Genomic DNA, 19,486 nt, shown 5'->3' with positions numbered 1-19,486 from the left:
CTAGAGGAACACTTAAAATATACCTGTGTGTTCAAGCTGTAGAAGATAGTAGAAGAATGTAGCCAAGTACATTATTAAGAGCAGATCTATAGGACACTAAGTTGAATCAGACCGCCAGATTCTTCTGATTGTTCCTTTGGTTTTTTTCCCCCAAGACAGGGTTTCTCTGTATAGCCCCGGCTGTCCTGGAACTTACTCTATAGACCAGGCTGGCCTCAAACTCAGAAATCCGCCTGCCTCTCTGCCTCCCAAGTGCTGGTATAATAGGCATGCGCCACCACCGCCCAGCTTGTTTGTTCCTTTGTTAAACACTGGCTTATAAGGAACCTAACAAAATGGTTCAGTAAACTGTCTGCCAGACTTCCTATAAAAGTACAAGAGAAACAACTCCAAAAAGTTGTATTGACCTCTCCACAAAGGCACAATGATACACACACACCCATACCCACACACCCTAAGAAGGAAAAAAAAAACTGGCATAAAAATACAATCTGAAACCATATTAAAAACAAGCACTGGGCTGGTGAGATGGCTCAGTGGTGAAGAGCACTGACTGCTCTTCCCAAGGTCCTGAGCTCAAATCCCAGCAACCACATGGTGGCTCACAACTATCCACAATGAGATCTGACACCCTCTTCTGGTGTGTCTGAAGACAGTGTACTTACATATAATAATAAATCTAAAAACAATGACAACAATAGAAACCAAGCATTAAAGACTGTTCTGGTGGAGCACATATATGACACCAATAATAGGAAGGAAGGTCGAGGCAGCATGAACACATATGAGACTACCTTAAACTGCAAAGTCTTGTTTCAAAAAGAAAAGAGCATTAAGGCATTGGAGAGAGCTGGCTGTACTAATAATGACTTATAAACGAAGCCTACTTTAGACTGAAGATGATGTGATATATCTAAACCTAATCATGCACCCTTAGAATTTCAGTTCTGCAGCATTTAAACTGCCTTGGTATCTTACTGTACTTTCACTCCTAAATGCCTGTTTCTCACAATGATTACATGTTTTATTCACTTAGGAAATGGAAACAGCTTATGTTAAGAAAATGTAGGAGCATGTATGAGAATGAGGAAGAAAGAAATGATAGAAAGAAAAAAATCAGAAGACTACAAGGGAAGTGGCACTCACTAATGACAAAAGTCCCCGAATTCATTTGAAATTTGCATAAATGGAGCAGACTGCAGCCTCTCAGAATTAACACAGAAATGTAACATGTGGAAATGAACAATTCTGGAATGGAAACTTCTCAAGGAATCTGAGTAGCCAAGTTACAAGCCCAAGTCTCAAACACTATACCCTGGGACTGCCTGGTCCCCACAGGTCACAGCTAAGCTGCATACTTACGCATCTATAGTTGGTATTGCATATTTTCCAGTGTTTGTAAGCATTGCACCTTTCATGTTAGGATCTTTCACTTCCATCATAAAACTTCTAGGAATTCCAGTGCTCTTTTTGATCCTAGGACCAGACTCAAAGTTCTTATCCTATTTGGAGGAAGCAAGAAGAAAGGAAGAGAAAACAGTGTTCTTTAGTGGTGTCTGCGGTAAACACCTCACACAGTGCTTCTCACTGACTTTTACTTGTGATGCCTCATATGCAGGCACTCATTTACTTCTTGGAAATTGCCATGTGAGCTAAGTACTAATTACCTCTATTTCAGAGAAAATAAGACTTAGGGACAAGGAACATGCTTGGGCCAAGGCTTGGGCCTGGCACATTAGACTCCTTCAGAAGTTGTGTGCATCTATCATCTTAATGGAGGAGAGTTTTGCCATGGTAAATATAGTTAAAAAGAAATAATTCTAAGAAAAACTAGATGTTATCAGTTTCTACATGGAACTTACCCCATTTGTTGGGCAATTCTTAATATAATGACCAGGTTTACCACAACGAAAGCAGGTGTAAGATGGAGGTGGCGGACCTACTAGAGTTTTCTTCATGTAACTGAAAAGGAAAAAGAATTCATGTGTACATAGAGACTTAGGAAAAATAATGCCTCTGATTTGGGGGGCAAACACACCCCAAAGTTCCTATTAGCATAAAAGTATTTATGAACTTACTTGATTGGGTCGTATTCATGGCCAGATTGCGACATCATTGCTTTAATTTTGTCTTCCTCAGAAGCATTGGCTTCAGCCAGATTGGCAGTCTGTTTAACAGGTAATTATTTGACACACACATTAGAAACACATTAAGACCACACAGCAAAGACAACACACGCATTCTACATAGAGCAGCTTCTAAATGAGCTGTGCTTAACAGTAAGCACTGGGCATTCTTACACCACTCTATGCTGTCTAGGGGAGCTTGGGAAGCTGAAGAAGTCTTTCTGGGGGATTCAAACCTTAGACCTTGTCTGTACCTTACATTAAAGGTCAGGTGAAATTAAAAGAAAACACATGATGTCAAATTTTAAAAAGATTTCAAATGTTACAGAACTGAGATTATAATTTACATTTAGAACTTGGAAGATAGGGGTGGGATAAATGACTTAACATTACCATACACTACAATTAGAGGGGCTTTTGATTAGTGGTGTCAGTTTATATATTAAGTTCAAAGGTATGCATTAAGCATTCAAAAATGTAAACTATAGATATGAACTTTTATTTTTAATAAATGTAAGTCTAGATATAAACAGGGTCTAAGGGAGTGATTTTCTAATAACCTGGATACTCAAGCATCTACCGCTCATACCAGCCACTCACTCACTGGATTTTATCTTTACATTCATCCACAAAACAAGCAACCAGTTTTAACACTTTATTGTAATTTTAAATACACAGAATGCTTAATATTAACAGAACTTGGAACAACAGTAACATTTACAGAAAACTGATTACAGATGTTCAACAACTAATTTGTTTGAACCCAAACATTGTTACAAATAGATTTAAAAAAAAAAAAAAAAAACCAAAACCCAAACCTTCAAACCTTCCCGACTCCTCCCAGCCAAGTAACAATAGTAGAAAAGAACATCACTCAAACCCAGCCCTTACAACACATAAAAACAGACAGCAGAGACTATAAGCTGCCAAAGACGTGCCCTCTGTGCTAAACCACCTTACACTATAAAATGATAGGATGGTTCATCCACTCTATTTGGGATCATTAATTTCAGTGTTTATAGTTTTCTTAGGACTAGAGAGCTTAAGTAGCAAAACTTGTTATCAGGACATCTTTTAAGGATACATCCTAGAAAAAAGGACACAATCCACAACCAAGTCAGGGATAAGATAGGGTCATCACTAAAGGGTAACTTTTTGTTTTTTCTTCTGATGTTGGCTGTTAAATTGTACATTTCTTGATAGTAAGGAAAAAAAGATTTTTGGGAATCCCTTTGAACCCTTAATTCTGCCTGTTCTGTTTTTTTAAGGGTACACTTCTGCAATATAAAATATACTTAAAAAATAAAGACTCCATCACTAAGTGCTTTCCCAAACAGAAGATACACATCATCGAGCATAAATGTAAGCAACCTTATCAAACAACATGGCGTATACAGTGATTTCAGGAGATAACAATTTGGCCTTCTGCCAAGCATACACTCATATTCCTGCAAACAGCTTCATAAATACACACTTAACACAATTCATGTAGTCTGTGTTCAAATTAGGTTGTTTAAACTTTTCTAATGAAGACAGACTACAAGTCTAAAGCATAAAGAAGCAACTGTACCACATTTAAAATATTGACCTTAGTGGGGTCAATTAAAAATTTGAAGAATTAACCACACAAATCGTCCATGTAAAGGAAATCTTCTGTTTTGGCTATTTTAAAAGAAGTCCACATAATTCACAGCCAAAACTAGGGAATTCCTCCAGAATTGTGTTAGTTTCCAGTGTCTAATTAAACAAAATGGTATAAAGGGGGAAAATGGTTAAGTGAAGCTTCTTGTGTTTCTTCAGTCTTGAAGATGAACATTATGCGGGGGCTGACCAAGTCACCCGCTATCTTCTCAGGCCAGCATGGCCATAACAGTACATACAATGAATCCACAAAATATATCCTCCCCCACCCATCTTAAAAAATACTGTTTCACATCTTTAAAATGTTATAAAAAGACTTATATTTTCAAGAATATATATATATATATATATATACCTTTGTAAGCTGGGCCAGAGAAATAGATGCAGAAGAGTCATCAATCTGTTCACAAAAAATTAAACACACATTCAAGTTCCACACTGAAAACAGCTGAAAGTGATTATTTAGTCCCTAAAGTCACTTAATGTCAAATATTGGGCATTTTTTACTTCTCTAAAGACTGTTATATTTTTGTTTGAAACCTGAAAATATGCTCAAGCTATTTTATCTTTTGTTTACATTTCATACCCAGTTTAAAAGCTACAATTTATACAGTGAAAACTCCAAGGATAAAAAAGTTGACTACAATGTCCCATGTCTTTCAGTGATCTCTAAACTCTGATAATGCTCACAACAATGTACAATGCAAGAGAATTTTTTTTTAATCTCATTTTTTCTTTAATTGTAAAAACAAGCAGCTCTTTGGGGTTCAGCTCATTGCTGTGAAGGTAACAGTTCCCAGGCGAGTCCTACTGCTCTCCTTTTCAACATTAACTGCTCAGTCTGCTCCTCCCTGTCCAACAGCTCCTCTAGTCAAGGAACCACAGATTCTGTACCAAAACAAAAGACTGCTAAGCCAACTCCACCCCAAGCCCACCACCCCCCAAAGAAAGAAAAAGGAAAAAACAGAAAGGACAAACTAAAGAGATAACCTAGGAAGATAATCAGTCAAAGAGTTGTCATACACATTGATACATTTTAGCATTTGGAGAGGTCAATTGGGCAAGGATATATTAAGGAAATAAGAGGGCTTTAAAATGTATTTTTAAGATGTTAACATTTTTAAAGTTCTTTCACTTGACCCCATTAAGTGATTTTGTTTTTTTAAAAAAGGTGCTTGTCTGCATGCATTTTTAGTAATTAACTTCTGGATACGATATCTCTAAATCCTATTCAATGTTATAAGCTTCTCATATGTTAGTGGTCAGAATTCTTTGGAATGGACAGACTTCAATAGGAAAATGTCTTCAAATACCCTTCTATAAAGTACTGAAAACACAAAATCCGAAATCCAACAAGATTAAATATGAAGTCCTTTCCAATATCCACTATAGAACAAATTCAATAAATACAAGAACTATATTGGCTAAATTTAAGATCCATTTTAGCTAGCCATGGTGGTACCTGCCTATGAAACTGCGGCAAGACCACAAGTTCCAGAGTGGCCTACAGAGTGGGTTTGAGGTAAGCACGACCTACGTGGCAAGACTGTCTGAAAATAAATCTTGCGAATGTCTTTGAGTTCAGTCTAATGGGTATTATTATTGGGATGTTTATTTAAATAAATGGTTCTTTGTTCCACATTTAAGGGTTGTAGAGCTGTGTACTAAACTCACTTTTCTAATGTAGAACCACTAATGCACAAGCAAGAGCTTTCTTGATTACTTTCAAAATTTTTTACTTAAGGACTGATCTGAAGCAAAAATTAGGAAAAAAATATACATATCCTTTACCCATAAAAAAGTCTAAGCTACTCAAGTTTTTTTGTAAAGAGCTACATGTAAGTCACCAGGAATTACAGACAAGGGTCTGAGTAAGCAGTTGCTGGCGCCAATCTAACACAACACTGACGCTGTCACTTGGTTCTCTTGTCCTTTTTCCCTTTTGCTTTCTTCCACTTCTTTTATTATGGACTTCTTGAATTCAAAGTGGTTTCCCACACAAACTGCATATTAATCATGGTTGTTCCCACCAAATAATTTCTCTATTATCTAATGACCTTATAATCTAAGATATTAAATGTAGCAGGGCAATAATTAACACATAAGTAAAAAATATTCACAAAGTTTGGCTGAAAAATGTCAGGAATTTATATTTTCTAAAATGTAAAAAGTGACTTCTCAGAAAAATTCTGTTAAGTCTGCCACACTTAAAAGAGCTTCAAAAAATAATGTGTACTACAGATATCATTAAGATTAGCCCCTCTCTGTATTAGGGCCTTGTTTCTGGGAGCAAGGACCAGAAATCTGTTTAGGCCAATTATATTTGAATGAAACTAAAAGAACCCAAACAATGTAATCACAATGTTTAGTTAGCATCTAGCTTTGGAGTACCAAACCAATATGGAAGGAAGGAATAAACAGATAGTCATCTTTGATCAGACTTGGCTTAAATTGCCAAAAATGCACAGGGTATGTGGTGATCCACACTTGTTACACCAGCACTTGCAAGGCTGAGGCAGGAGGATTGCCATGAGTTCAAGGCTGGTCTGGGCTGCATACCAAGTACCAGACCAGCTAGAGTTGTTATACCGCAAGACCTTGGTGTCTTCAAAAAACCAAACACCCAAAACAACAGGAAAAAAAAAACCCAAAAAACAAAAAACAAAAAAAGAAAACAAAACAAGTTGAGCACAATGGTATAAGCCTACAATCCCAGTACATGGGAGCTGAGGCAAAACTCAAGAGCTCAGGGGCAGCCTCCTATACAGAGGCCAGCCTGAGCTCTAAGATCCAAATCTCAAAATAAAAAACCCCAAGTATATGAATATACTTTTCCTGATCACAATTTTAAAATTTTGTCCAGGATCTCTATTTTGTGTATGTACACCTAAACCATCCTTATTCCTAAGTTATGAATACTAGTCAATGAACATGCTTCCGTGATCCTGAATGTCAACAAAGCACCCAAGTTAAAAAAAGATAGAGACAACAGATTATGTTATGTCTCCATCTCACTTCATTCTATTTAAAATTAAAACTGTTTAAGGCACTAAAAGGAAAAGAGAAATCTGAATAAGCTTACAATAAACTTCTTATAAATGTAATACAGACATGCCAGGGAACACACAAGGCTAAAAGAATGTTAACTTTATTTATGAACATGTGACTTGTGTTTATACACATGCTAATAAACAAAAAGGAAATAATTATTTTCAAGAAATAAAACTTCATCTGAATTAATTTAAATACTATATAAAAAAGTTTATACAAATGTGTTACATTAGCTACTACAGTCACCAGGACAGTTTTTCTAATTTGTGCTAGCATTTGGATACATAAAAATCAGTTTTAAACCAATCACCAGCAAAACAGAAACTTGGACAGTTTTTACAGCATTATGCTTTAAAAAACAAAAAACCCAAAGAATAAAAAACAATTCCCTCCCCCCAAAAAAACTCATTTATCCAAAAGTGGGGAAAACCCCTAAAACACTGACTTTTTAAACTTTGAATCACTGTATTTAGACAGGAACTAAAATATACTTTAGAGAACAAGTTCAAAGTTGAGATATTCTAATTATCATGTTTAAGATCCAATAATCCAAGGTTAGTGAAATGCCTCATACACAAATGTCAGTATCAGTAGTATTTTAAAAGGAGAAAAATGAAATAGCAAGCAATACCCCTGACTTCTAAATGAAGATTTCAAATACTGTGTTTTTGTGTACAAGTATTAAGCCTGAGCAGCAAAATGTTTATAGAGAACCATTAAATTTACAGACCCCAGATAAGACAGCCCTGTCCCACAATTTAGAAGTGGTGCTTTTACTTAAAAGCTCAAAGTCAAAATAGTGTCACACTTTGGGTTAATCTGTAATTAAAAAAAGGTGTTGCCCCAGTTAATTGGGGTTGCTTTTGGTAGGATACAGCTTTCGATAGTCTGTAACTAGTGAAGCAGTATGTTCTGAGAAAGGGAAGCTTTCTAGCTTGTGTATGAACTGTATAAACCATCACAATCACTGGAATGTTTATGCACTCTGGATAGTGGAGACGCGATTTCAGTCTGTTCTGTATAGCACAAGGGTATACAAAGGACAGGCGCCCAAAGGCACCAAATAAGTAAAGCAAGACTGATTCTAAAGCTGCATCAGAAGTCTCTCAAAAGCTCTCTTCTATTGTGTGTTTGCACTTGGAGAAAGGATCAAATAATGTAAGTTCTGCATGGTGCTAATCCATTTCTGAAAGCCATCAATTAGGCAGGGGGAAAAAAAAAACCTAATAAACTAAGTGAAACAACGTGGAAATGGCAAATATACACTCCAAACAATTTTTTATTGCAAGAAACAAAAAGCACAAAACAGCCTGTACATACATACAAAATACTAACTATAGACAGACAGATGCAGAACATGTTCTCATGTTCTTCAGTGTTAAACCTACATCATCTAAAAAGGATCATACATTACTGTACAACAGTGTCATATAGGGAGAGTGCTGTCATATTTAATATGAAACAGTAAAGGGTACAAATTACCCATTTCTACAGAGTAACTGCAAATTATACCACATTTATATCCATATTCAACTGAACTGTTATCAAAATACAATTTATTTACAGTGGGTGCTATGGTCAGTGGGTATTCTAAGTGAGTTACTTCATTGAAACATTATAAAGGTAAAAGCAATTGTGTAGAAAAAGGGTGATTGTGTTTTTACATACTGCTTTTGTAGTTCCCATCACTGGTTCAGTTCGACTTCTAAAAAATAAAACAGAAACAAAAACTAACATTAGCTATTTAAGAATTTCATGTACATATGCATGTATGTGTATACACATGTGTGGGTATGTAGTCTCGTTTAGCCTAGGCCAGCCTTGAACGTACTATACAGTCAAGGCCAGATCTTCTTGCCTCTTCCTCACAAGTACTGGAATATGTGTGCATCATCATGTATAACTGACAAATATTAATATATAGCTCTAATTTTACATCTCTAAGTATATAATTTTCTTTTGACAAAAACGCTTTAAGATAATTTCTAATACACCGAATAAGCAACTTTGATCACTATTTACTACTTCCAAATGGTTTAAGATACATTCATAGTTTCTAAAAAAAAAGATCATATTGAGGAATTCTGAGATATATTAGTTATGACATATCACTTCTGAAAGGTACTGTATTTATAAACTTTGTGTTTTACTTATAATGGATTTAAAAAGTAGTCTTCCCTCCCCCCTTTTTTGTAAACCTAGATATAAATTTCTTAAGCAAACCACTGCTGGTACATTTATAAATGCAGTGTCTGATAGACTGTAGTGCTCAAAACTAGTTTTCAAATCCAGATAGACAGGGTAATGAATATTTTAATTTAAAAACCATTTTAAAGACAGTCAGTGGTGGCATATGCCTTAAACTCTGAGACTCAGGAGGCAGAGGCAGGTGGATCTCTGTGAGTTCAGCACAGCAAAGGCTATATAGGCTATATAGACAGTGTGTCTCAAAAACCAGACAAACATTTCAAAACAAGTATTTAACAAAATTTAACATGTCTGGAAAATACAACATAGTCTGAAAGTATTTTAAAATCCATTTCATGCTTATCTATAATAGGACAAATTGTTGCTAGAACATATAAATAAACAAAACCCAAAGGTTTTTTTAGCCTGAATAGACCAGCAGGGGGATCAGAACTGAGGTCCTCCAAAAGATTACTATAGAGAATACTAGACAGCACCTAAGTTCACACATGACTTTGAACTACTGACAAAAATAACTTGAACTTTCTATCATTTGCTCAAACTGAGCATTTTATGAGGCAAACACTATCAACAAAAATTCTATATAACTCCGGGCGGTGGTAGCACATGCCTTCAATCCCAACACTTGAGAGGCAGAGGCAGAAATCAGAGGATTTCTGAGTTTGAGGCCAGAAGTCAGAGTTGGTCTACAGAGTGAGTTCCAGGATAGCCAGGGGTACACAGAAACCCTGTCTTGGCAAAAAAAAAAAATCTATATAAAAATTAATAAGCAATTTTATACGAAGTACCTTAAGATGGCCATAGACTTAAAATATTCCTTTTCTCAAGAGTTTCTAAGTATCAAAAAAATTTCAGAAATGAAGTATTTGATACTTGTTTTTATTTATTTATTACATTTTTTAAAAGACAAATTCTTTCTATATAGCTATAAAGCCCTGGGTGTCCTGATACTTGCTATGTAGACCAAGCTTGGCTATATAGATCTTCTTGCATTTTTTGCCTCCTGAGTACTGGGATTAAGGGCATGTGCCACCACACCCTGCTTGATACATATTTTAAAAAACCACAAAGCAAGTGTAACTTCATGCTAAGACAGAAAATAATTCTACCTTATTTATGTCTTATAGCTCTGCTATCAATATAAAACTTCTGAGATGACCATGCCCAGTAGTAAAGAACTGTAATCTTACAGGGCAGCAGGGCATCAAATTCAAGGTCAAAAGAGCCATAGGTTCAAATCTACCACCACCACCAGCCTGAACAACTTAACTGGACCCTGTCTTCAAATACTAAAAGAAGAAAGATTTATGGATGTGGTTCAATGGTAGAATGTTTATTACGAGCAAGGGACTAGGTTTAATCCTCAGTACTGCATTAATAATAAAGAGAAACTGTTAAGGATATAGTTTTGTCTCTTTAATAAATATAAGTTCTAAAATACTCTTGAGGACTGCCTTGATTTTATTTTAATAATAGGTATTCATTCTATGCCAAGCACTATTTAATTCTTCATAGAGGAGTTAGAGGAACAGTTATCCCTAGGTGTTTATGGGGAATTGGATGTAGGGTTCTTACTCTCATCCACCACAGATAAAAGGATGTTCAAATCATTTACAGAAAACAGCATGTATTTTCATATAAACTCTGCATTATTCTATACCTTAAAACATCTTCAGATTTCTTATATTTAAGAAAAAAGTGTTCTATAAGCAATTATGACTCTGTTACTTTGTAGTTATTGCCAACAGAGTAGGTATAGAAGTTCTGAGTAGTACTGCCAGTTGCACTCATAACCCTATTATAGAAAAATCCTGAGATGAGACAACAATTTAGTCAAAGTCCCACTAGTATGAGGCAATAAATGAAGTCAAATATGAACCTGATTTGTGTTATACTCATGAATCTTATATACTCTATGGTCTTCAAGCCAAAACCTCTTACTGAAAAAAGCTTATGTTGGCATTACTTAATACCAGTGATGCTGTCAAAATATGTAAAATAGACTTCTACGACACAATCATTTTTGTGGTGAAAACACTCCCTATGGAACAAATATGTTTCTTAGAAATAGCTCCCTTAACTATAAACTATGCCAACTTAGCCAGTGGGAAAAATTACAAAGAAAAAAAAAAAGCAATCACACTCCTATTGCACAATTTTCATGATTAACAATAAAAGTTTAGTATTAGTAAAATGTTCTGAAACCTTTAAAATAGGATATTTTTATAAATGCATGAGCTTTTATACTCACATAACATATGTCTTGCTTGTAGACTTAACACCTCCAATAGGAATTCTTCTGACAATCACAGATGAATTTTTAGGAATGAGTGCATTATCATCAGTATATTCTGTAAACAAAGAATCAAATTTCTATTCAGGGATCTAAGTACTCAGGAATGAGAAAACTTCAACCAAACATCAGTTTTTTATGAATATGAGCGCTTACAGTACAAGAACACCAAAATTCATGTTCCTTGCAATTAGGAATACTATTGTTGGGGACTGGAGAGATGGCTCAGAAGAGGTTAAGAGCACTGACTGCTCTTCTGAAGGTCCTGAGTTCAAATCCCAGCAACCACATGGTGGCTCACAAACATCTGTAATGAGATCTGATGCCCTCTTCTGGTGTGTCTGAAGACAGCTACAGTGTACTTACATGTAACAATAAAAAAAAAAAAAAGGAATACTATTGTTAGAAGAAATATTCCAGTCCTAAGTGAGCTCCTTCAACTGAGACAATATGGTCAGTCAGGTCCTTGGCTCTAGAACTGACTTTGAGAAACTCAAGTTCCTAAGACTAAGCTGCCTTGCAGCTCATTTAACCAAGTAAAGCTTAACATACAAACTATGGGGTTACTTGAAATGAGTATACCTTCCTAGTCTTTAAACATGAGCTAAATATTATAACCTGTTCTCATGTAGCTTACTACAGAAAAGACAGGCTAAACATGAAATTATAATTTATTGTTTTTAAAAATAAAGAACAGACAATGGCTAACACTTTGGATAGAATCTTGTTCTAAACAAAGCCTCTCTGAAGGACTTAAGTTTGTAAATGAAAAGACTGACAAGCCAGCCAGACTCACACAAATAAATGAAATAGTAGTTACTCAGAGAAAGAACAATGTAAGGGAAAACAAATGACACAAAGACTGCAATGTTAAAGGAAATTAAATGACATAAAATAAGGTATTACATATAAACCGTATATTGATTTATACTGTTTCCATGTAAAACAAGGAAATCACTGGTGAATTTTACATGAAGTGATGACAATTTACATTGCTCTGGTATTTGCATGGGAGACAAACTGAACAGAAACTGGTTGAGTCACTAAGAAGGCTGCTTAGTGGTCCAGTGACAGCCAGCATTAGTAACAATGCTGTGGAGGCTGCTCATGGTATGAATACTGCAAGGATGGAGAAAGAAGAACTATGCATAAATTTCTACGTTCACAGCTTTAGCAAGTGGATATCACTTTTTGAGCAGATGAAGAAGAGGAATGAGTAACATTTTTCTACTCTATAATTACAATGGTCTGTAAGAATGAGATTAAGTGGGCCTTAAGTATAGTAAAGAAAGTTAAGGAAACAATGAGTAAAATTATCAAGAAAAACAGAGATACAAAAATCTCCCTTAACCCCAAACCTAAAACAAAGTGGCTCATCTTTCCTGCCTTCAATTATTTCACGCTTTTAATGTTTATCAATTTTATTATTTTTAGTCATCAAGCATTTAGTAATTCCTTGTTCTACAGCAGATTGCCCAAGCAAGAGTTCTTTCACCTGTTGACTATATTTCACAGGCATCCAACCAAAAATGATGTAATTTCCTAGATGCAGGCACATAAGACTATCATCTTGGACAGTTTCCAAATCCCAAGCAAGATGAATAAGAAAAATCAGAAGCAAAAAACTGGGGTATTTTAAGTTTAATAATTCTAGATTACTAAAGAGTGTCAAACATTTGACTGTTTCTTTACATGTAATAACCCTCAAGTGTACTCAGAAAACTTTCAAAGATAACTTATTAGTTAGGTGAGGTAATTACAACATGCCTGCAATTCCAATACCCAAGAGGCTGAAGCAGGAGGATTGCTATTGAGTTCAAGGCTAACCTAGATTACATACAAGATTTAGAACAAATGACAAATTTGATCAACACAGTACAGTACTACAGTAATAAGGTCAGGTGCCCTAACGCCTCTCAAATATAAGGTTCCAGCTTGCTAATTAAGAGTTTTTACATTTACATGGTTTCCTAAGGCCAAGAGTATCTGACATACAAATCCGTAACAAGTAATTCCTTTAGATTCAAAAGGATTAGGGGCTGGAAACTTAGTTTAGTGATAGAGCACTTGACTTCATACCAGGAAGAAAAAAACAAAAAAGCTTACCAGTGTATGGTTTGTCTAAAAATAGAAAAGTCATGGATAGAACAAAAAACAAGATGAATTTGAGGAACAGATAGTCAGAGTAAGGATAAAAACAAACAGAACCCCTTCATACTCAGCTTCCAAATCAACCAAGTTCAGTATGAAAGTTCTTGGATAGATGGGAGGGTTAGTGTACTTTTGGTGGTGAGCCTAGCCTCCAAAAGTTTTCTTCAAAGACCATTTGGAATTCATTGTAAATTAATAGTCTAGAAACAAGCAGGATTAAGTCTATAACAGAACTCTGGCAAGTATTTTAGTTTTACCAAAAGTTCATAGTCCTTTGTATCTGACAGATTTCTATAGTAACTTAATCTTCTAGGCAATGTAAAAAATTATAAAATATCCCAACCATGTATTTTGCAACCTTTAATTTACCAGATGATTCTAAACCAAGTAGAATTCTTATTTAACTGCCTTGTAAAACTTGGCCTATTTCTGTCCCTATAAGCATGCCTTGTGTCTGTGGAGCCAGAAGTCATCATCAGGGCCCAGGGAACACATGTTAAGAGTTTTGAGTTCCCATATGGGCACTGGGAACCCAAGTGGGGTCTTCTGGAAGAACAGTAAGTATGCTAAGGACTGAGCCATCTTTCCAGCTCCTTCAATTTCTGTACCACTACCAATACCCTCCCCTAATCTGAGTGCATATATAACAAAGAAAGCGCTCACAACTCTTTCTTTCTTAACCAACCTAACATCAAGCTTTCTTCAATTAAGGGCAGCACAGAGTAAAACTTGCTGTGAGGCAAAGAACTTCCCTGTATTTTAGGTTTCAGATATGCCCTGAACTAGAAAAATAATGCAAAGAGTCACATAATGTCAATTTGTAGACAAGAATTTTTCAATCACAACTTACTCCAGTCTGAAAGTTGCCTTTAAATGTTGGTTGGCAGCAAGATGGAAAAAGCCTAGTTTCAAATGATTCAACTGTATAAATTGTAATAAAAATGAAACCAATGTAGATAATTAAGTGTCCAACATCCCCTAATTTCATTTATATTTTCTTTCCTCTCATTCTTAAAGATGCATTTATATAACAATGTAGCCAAAACTTCTTACAAAGTCATGTGTTTTATAAAGTAGACTTCAACACTAAGGGCTGCTTTAAGTTGGACTTAAGAGTTATTTCTTAGCTGCTTATACCATAAGCAACATTTCTTCTTCCTAAGTAAATAGAAATTACCAAAACATGCAATTATCAAAAAGGTATTTAAGAAAAACAGACAATATTATTTTAGTATTATAATTTCCTGATGTTTGTACTACAAATGAAAAACTGGTTTTCTACCTGACAAGATTTGATTGACCTACCACACTACAGGCTACTGAGATGAGACCATACCCCAAAACCCCACCAAAAAATAACCCCATTCTACACTTTTTATCAAATTTAGCTTCATGGAACATGTCTTTGATACCATCACTCAGGAGTCAGAGGCAAGCTGATCTGTGAGTCAGAGGCTAGCTAGCCTGATCTAAGTAGAGAAGTCCAGGCCAAAAATTAAGACCATAACATAAATAAAACAACTCCATTTAGAACTCTCTTTCTTTCCATACTATCAAGGAATGTTAGAAGTCTAATCTACTAGAACCCATCCAATGAGCACTACTATTCTGAGAAAAAGCAAAACAAGCTCAGAGAGAAGATGACTGTGACATTGCCACCATTCAAGTCCCAGTACTATTATGTTTTCAGGGGTGGTGGTGCACCCCCTTTGATTTCAGCACTCAGAGACAGAGGCAAGAGAATCTTTTGAGTTCAAGGTGGTACACAGCTTTAATCCCAGCACTAGGCAGAAGCTGGTGAATCTGAGTTCTAGGACAATCAGAGCTACACAGAGAAACTATGACAGAGAGAGAGAGAGAGAGAGAGAGAGAGAGAGAGAGAGAGAGAGAGAGAGAGAGAGAGAGAGAGAGAGAGAGAGAGAAACAGAGAGACAAGAGACAGAGAGAGAGAGAGACGGGAGCGGGGAGGGAGAGAGAGGGAGGGAGAGACAGAGACCCAATATTACTTTTAAAATGAAGAACTCAAATATTATAATCAGTGGCTTACTTATATTCACACATGGCAGCACTCTTTTTTAGAAACACACACACATACATATTTTGGTGTTGCTGGGTGAAGAACCCAGGGCCTTGCACTTTGAAATTTTCCTGAACTGCTGAAGAGTTAAAGTGTGGTTTAACACCTGCATTCCCCACACTTGGTAAGCTCAACTTGGGTTGCTGGGGTTGGAGGCCAGTCTGGGCTACAGAATTCAACTTTTGAGTAAATTATCACTAATTCTGGAATTACACCTCTGAGTGTTCACCTCAGAACATTTTATAATACAAGACCAATTCCAACACTAATTAAATCCTCAAAAATACCTTTTCCACAAGCAACCCCATATAAATAAATAAAAGGGGATGGGCAATTGCTACCAGTCTCGAAAAACGCTGGTAGATTAGCAAACAAGTTATAGCTACTGCTGCTTTAAAAATTGGGAAACCCTACACAGGCTTTCCTCTCCTGATGAAAACACGAGTATGGAAGGCCACAAGGCAAACACCCAACAGACTTAGATAACAACCCCTTTCTCTTTTCAACCCAATCCCACTGCTAAAAAAAAAAACTTTAATTAAAAAGGAGGAGGGGCGACATTTTGAGAAGAACCAGCCTGCTAGGAAAGACAGACCCCAGCATTCAGAGGGCCAGTTAAACTCCAAGGGCGGGTGCTTGTTCTAAAGCTATCTGTGAAACTCTGTGTATGACAACCGGTAAGAATGGAGGTTACGCCTGTAACAAGCAACTTTAAACTACCCACCTCGATCCAATAAATATCTGCAGCCCATGTGCCTCTTACCTTCTTTCGTCTGCGCGTTGGTGATCTGCAGATCGCTATCGGCAGCTTTCAGCTTTTCTCTCCCCATAATCTGCTTCTTTAAGTCGCAGAGGGAGATATGGAGCCCATCAAAGGTGACGGTGTCGTAGTTGAGTTTAGAGGAAAATTTATAGTGCACACAGGACATTGTGGCAAAGGATTCCTAAGGTTCAGCGAGGAGACGTGGACACTCTCAATATATGTATATTTATAAACTTAAGAGCAAAATATGTACACACACAAAACACTCAAAAGACAACGAAGGACCCTAAGGCCTCAGATTAAATACCCCCCAACCACAAGCGGGGGTTCGTTGAGAACAATAATCCGGAACCCCCCCGTACTCAGAATCGCTTCATGAGGGAGGAGCAGGACAGGAAAAGGGGCAATCGAGGATCCGCCAACCGGCACAATGTCACCCGGCTGGGTCCCACTCGCTCATGCTAAGGGCCGGCAGGAGACGGGGGCAGGCGGTGCAGTCAGTAGCGGTCAGTCCACACGTTAGAGTCCGAATGACCCCGCGGGGTCAGGGGTCCATAGCGGCCGCACCTCCCGGCTAGTCTCTCTCCGTGGATGGGGGTGACCCAGGCCCCGGGAGAAGGTTGCGGGGAGAGGGCCTAGGCCCGGAGTCCACGAGCGGCCTCTCGCCTCCTCCCAGCTTCCGGACGACCGGCGTCGGCGTCCCCAGGCCCAGGCCCCCACCGCACACACACCCTGGCGCCTGCTCCCCGGAGGCCACGAGCGGCCCGCGGCCTAGGCCGATCGCGCGGTCGGCGGAGGAGAGGCCTTCCAGCGGCCGCCCGGTTCGGCTCCGCCTCCCCCCCGCCGCCGCTTGACACAAAGCCGGTGCGGGGCCCAGCTAGGCCGCGAGGCCCTTCCTCACCACCCCGGGCCCCGGAAGGCGGCTTCGCTGGCCCCGGGGACACCACCGAGGCTGCCCGACTCTTCCTCTTGCTGCTCCTCGCGCTGCTCCCGCTCCTGTCGCCTCTGAGCCCACGACCGCGTCGGGAAGCCCGGAAACGGTCGGGCGGCGGCGAGGGCTTCGCTGGATTCCCTCTTTATTATTATTATTATTTTCTTTTTTGCTCTGCCCCCCCCCCCTGGCCGCTCTCCGGCCCGCACCCTGCGCCGACGACACCTCCGCGCCAGGCACTATGGCGGACGCGGCCTGGCTTCGGGCGAGCGCCCCCACTCCGGGGTCTCTTAAGCAGGGACTGCACGGGCGGCGCGCGCGAGGCGGGGTTTGGGCGTGCGCCGGTGGGCGGGCCGGGGGCGGGGCCGTCTGCGTCACAAAGCGCAGCGGCCCGCCCACGTGACCTGGCGCTTTGTGACTTGCAGCGTGGAACCTGAGGCTACGCGGAGAACAGGAGAAACTACGTGGGTCCGCAGAGAGGGGGAGGCGGACCGTCCCACCGGGCGGGTCTGGAAGGGGCGCTCAAGCGGCCCAAAGTGCAGAGGGGTGAAGAGCTAATTCTACCTACGCTCGAGTCTCATCACTGTGATGGCTGCTGTGCCAGCGCTTACCAACTCCCCTCCTAACAGACTGCCTACCCTGTGCTCCTCCAAAGCTGCGGGTGAGAATGGACCATCATCACCACCAGCAGCATCTTAAGAGATGTGTCCGACTCTTACCTTGGGCTAGGCACCGCGCTGACCTCTGTTTGCAAATTCTGGAGCCCAGTCTTCTAGGTCGAAAGTAACTCCAGTCTCCCTAAGACGCTGTCAGAGAATAAATGATTAAATCCATAAATATATTTCCATATTTAAGGCCATGCCTGGCATATTTGTACCTCAATACAGGAGGCTGAATAAATGTCAAATAAGCAACAGCAAAAAAATATCTCCAACTTATAAAGTAGAAACCTAAAGCCGACAGCGGTGCATTTTTCGAGTTTTCAAAGGGAATGCTTGCCCCGTTGCAGGGTCTTCATTCCTTTTTAAATTACAAAGTCCCTTAGGAGGGTTGACATTCTTTTTCTCTTGTGGCATGGGAGACATTGCATTTATAAATTCATAAATAATAAAAATTACTCTAAAACCGTACAGTTATTATCATTTACAGTGCCTGATGTCCACCCATTCTGAATTTTACAGGCTAGGCTCAGAGAAGTTCAGCAACTGAGAACAAAATCATACATTCAAGAGGTGGCAGAGTTTTCAGGAACTTCCTGAATGCTAACGCCCCCCCTCCCCCAACTTGGTTTAAATCAATCATCTTGTCAGAGACGCCTCCCTAAGGCCAACTTATTAAGATAATCATCACTTTTGGCCTTCTTATTTTTCTTCTTAGCCGCAAAGGAGTATACCTGTTTGTTCTTTTGGTTTGGTTTGGTTTGGTTTGGTTTGGTTTGGTTTGGTTTTTCGAGACAGGATTTCTCTGTATTGCCCTGGCTGTCCTGGAACTCACTCTGTAGACCAGGCTGGCCTCGAACTCAGAAATCTGCCTTGCCTCTGTCTCCCAAGTGCTGGGATTAAAGGCGTGCGCCACCACAGCCTGGCTTATTAATTTTTTTTTTTACATGATTGTTCTAAGGTCTCACTATGTAGCCCAGACTGACCTTGAACTGAGTCTTCTTGCCTCAATTTCCCTAGTGCCAGTATTACTGGGTTTTTGTTGGTTGGTTGGTCTTTCCCATTCTCTCAGCTAAGAACTTGGAATTTACCCCAATTTTTTTTGGGGGGGGGTTTCGAGACAGGGTTTCTCTGTGTAGCCCTGGCTGTCCTGGAACTCACTCTGTAGACCAGGCTGGCCTCGAACTCAGAAATCCGCCTGCCTCTGCCTCCCAAGTGCTGGGATTAAAGGCGTGCGCCACCACCGCCAGGCTACCCCAATTTTTTTGACATTCCTAAGTCTTGAAAGAGTGTTTGGACACTGTAGGCACATTTTGATGTTATCTACAGAAATACCATGGCAATGTTAGGTAACCATCAGGGATAATCCCAGAGACAGAAACACAGCTTAAAGAAGTCACTTATAGGTTAATTTTTATACGTGATTAATTTCTCCCTCTTTTCTTTGGTAATTCAAAATTTCTTGCTTTATAGTCCACTTCAGGATGACTTTCTTAAAAACCTGGGTGAATGTCAGGCATGGTGGTACCCATGCACTTGGGAGGCATAAGCAGGCTGTCTGGAATAATGCCTTTAGGCCAACCAGA

The 19,486-nt window shown here is 38.9% G+C and overlaps 2 protein-coding genes across 3 annotated transcripts in view; one reads left to right on the top strand and one right to left on the bottom strand.

Annotated features, from left to right (window-relative positions):
* Positions 1 to 17,517, bottom strand: part of Rbbp6 (RB binding protein 6, ubiquitin ligase) — a 33,578-nt gene extending 16,061 nt beyond the window's left edge. For both annotated transcript variants that reach the window (XM_031388184.1, XM_031388185.1), the window contains exons 1-7: positions 16,311 to 17,517; positions 11,278 to 11,377; positions 8,487 to 8,523; positions 4,123 to 4,167; positions 2,079 to 2,167; positions 1,863 to 1,962; positions 1,363 to 1,502 (exon numbers count right to left, since the gene is read on the bottom strand). In XM_031388184.1, the coding sequence (XP_031244044.1) occupies positions 1,363 to 1,502; positions 1,863 to 1,962; positions 2,079 to 2,167; positions 4,123 to 4,167; positions 8,487 to 8,523; positions 11,278 to 11,377; positions 16,311 to 16,476 (677 nt within the window). In that variant the 5' untranslated portion in view covers positions 16,477 to 17,517. The remainder of the gene's footprint in view (positions 1 to 1,362; positions 1,503 to 1,862; positions 1,963 to 2,078; positions 2,168 to 4,122; positions 4,168 to 8,486; positions 8,524 to 11,277; positions 11,378 to 16,310) is intronic.
* Positions 16,741 to 18,371, top strand: LOC116101359 (translation initiation factor IF-2-like). Its single transcript, XM_031384941.1, has 2 exons — positions 16,741 to 16,806; positions 16,950 to 18,371. Exons 1-2 carry the CDS (start codon positions 16,741 to 16,743, stop codon positions 17,676 to 17,678), a joined length of 795 nt encoding a protein of 264 aa, XP_031240801.1. The 3' UTR covers positions 17,679 to 18,371.
* The last annotated feature ends 1,115 nt before the right edge of the window (positions 18,372 to 19,486 follow it).

Source organism: Mastomys coucha, unplaced genomic scaffold (assembly GCF_008632895.1).
Source record: "Mastomys coucha isolate ucsf_1 unplaced genomic scaffold, UCSF_Mcou_1 pScaffold21, whole genome shotgun sequence".
NCBI lineage: Eukaryota > Metazoa > Chordata > Mammalia > Rodentia > Muridae > Mastomys > Mastomys coucha.
The sequence above is the reverse complement of the archived record's forward strand: the minus strand, read 5'-3'. Positions and strand labels throughout refer to the sequence as shown.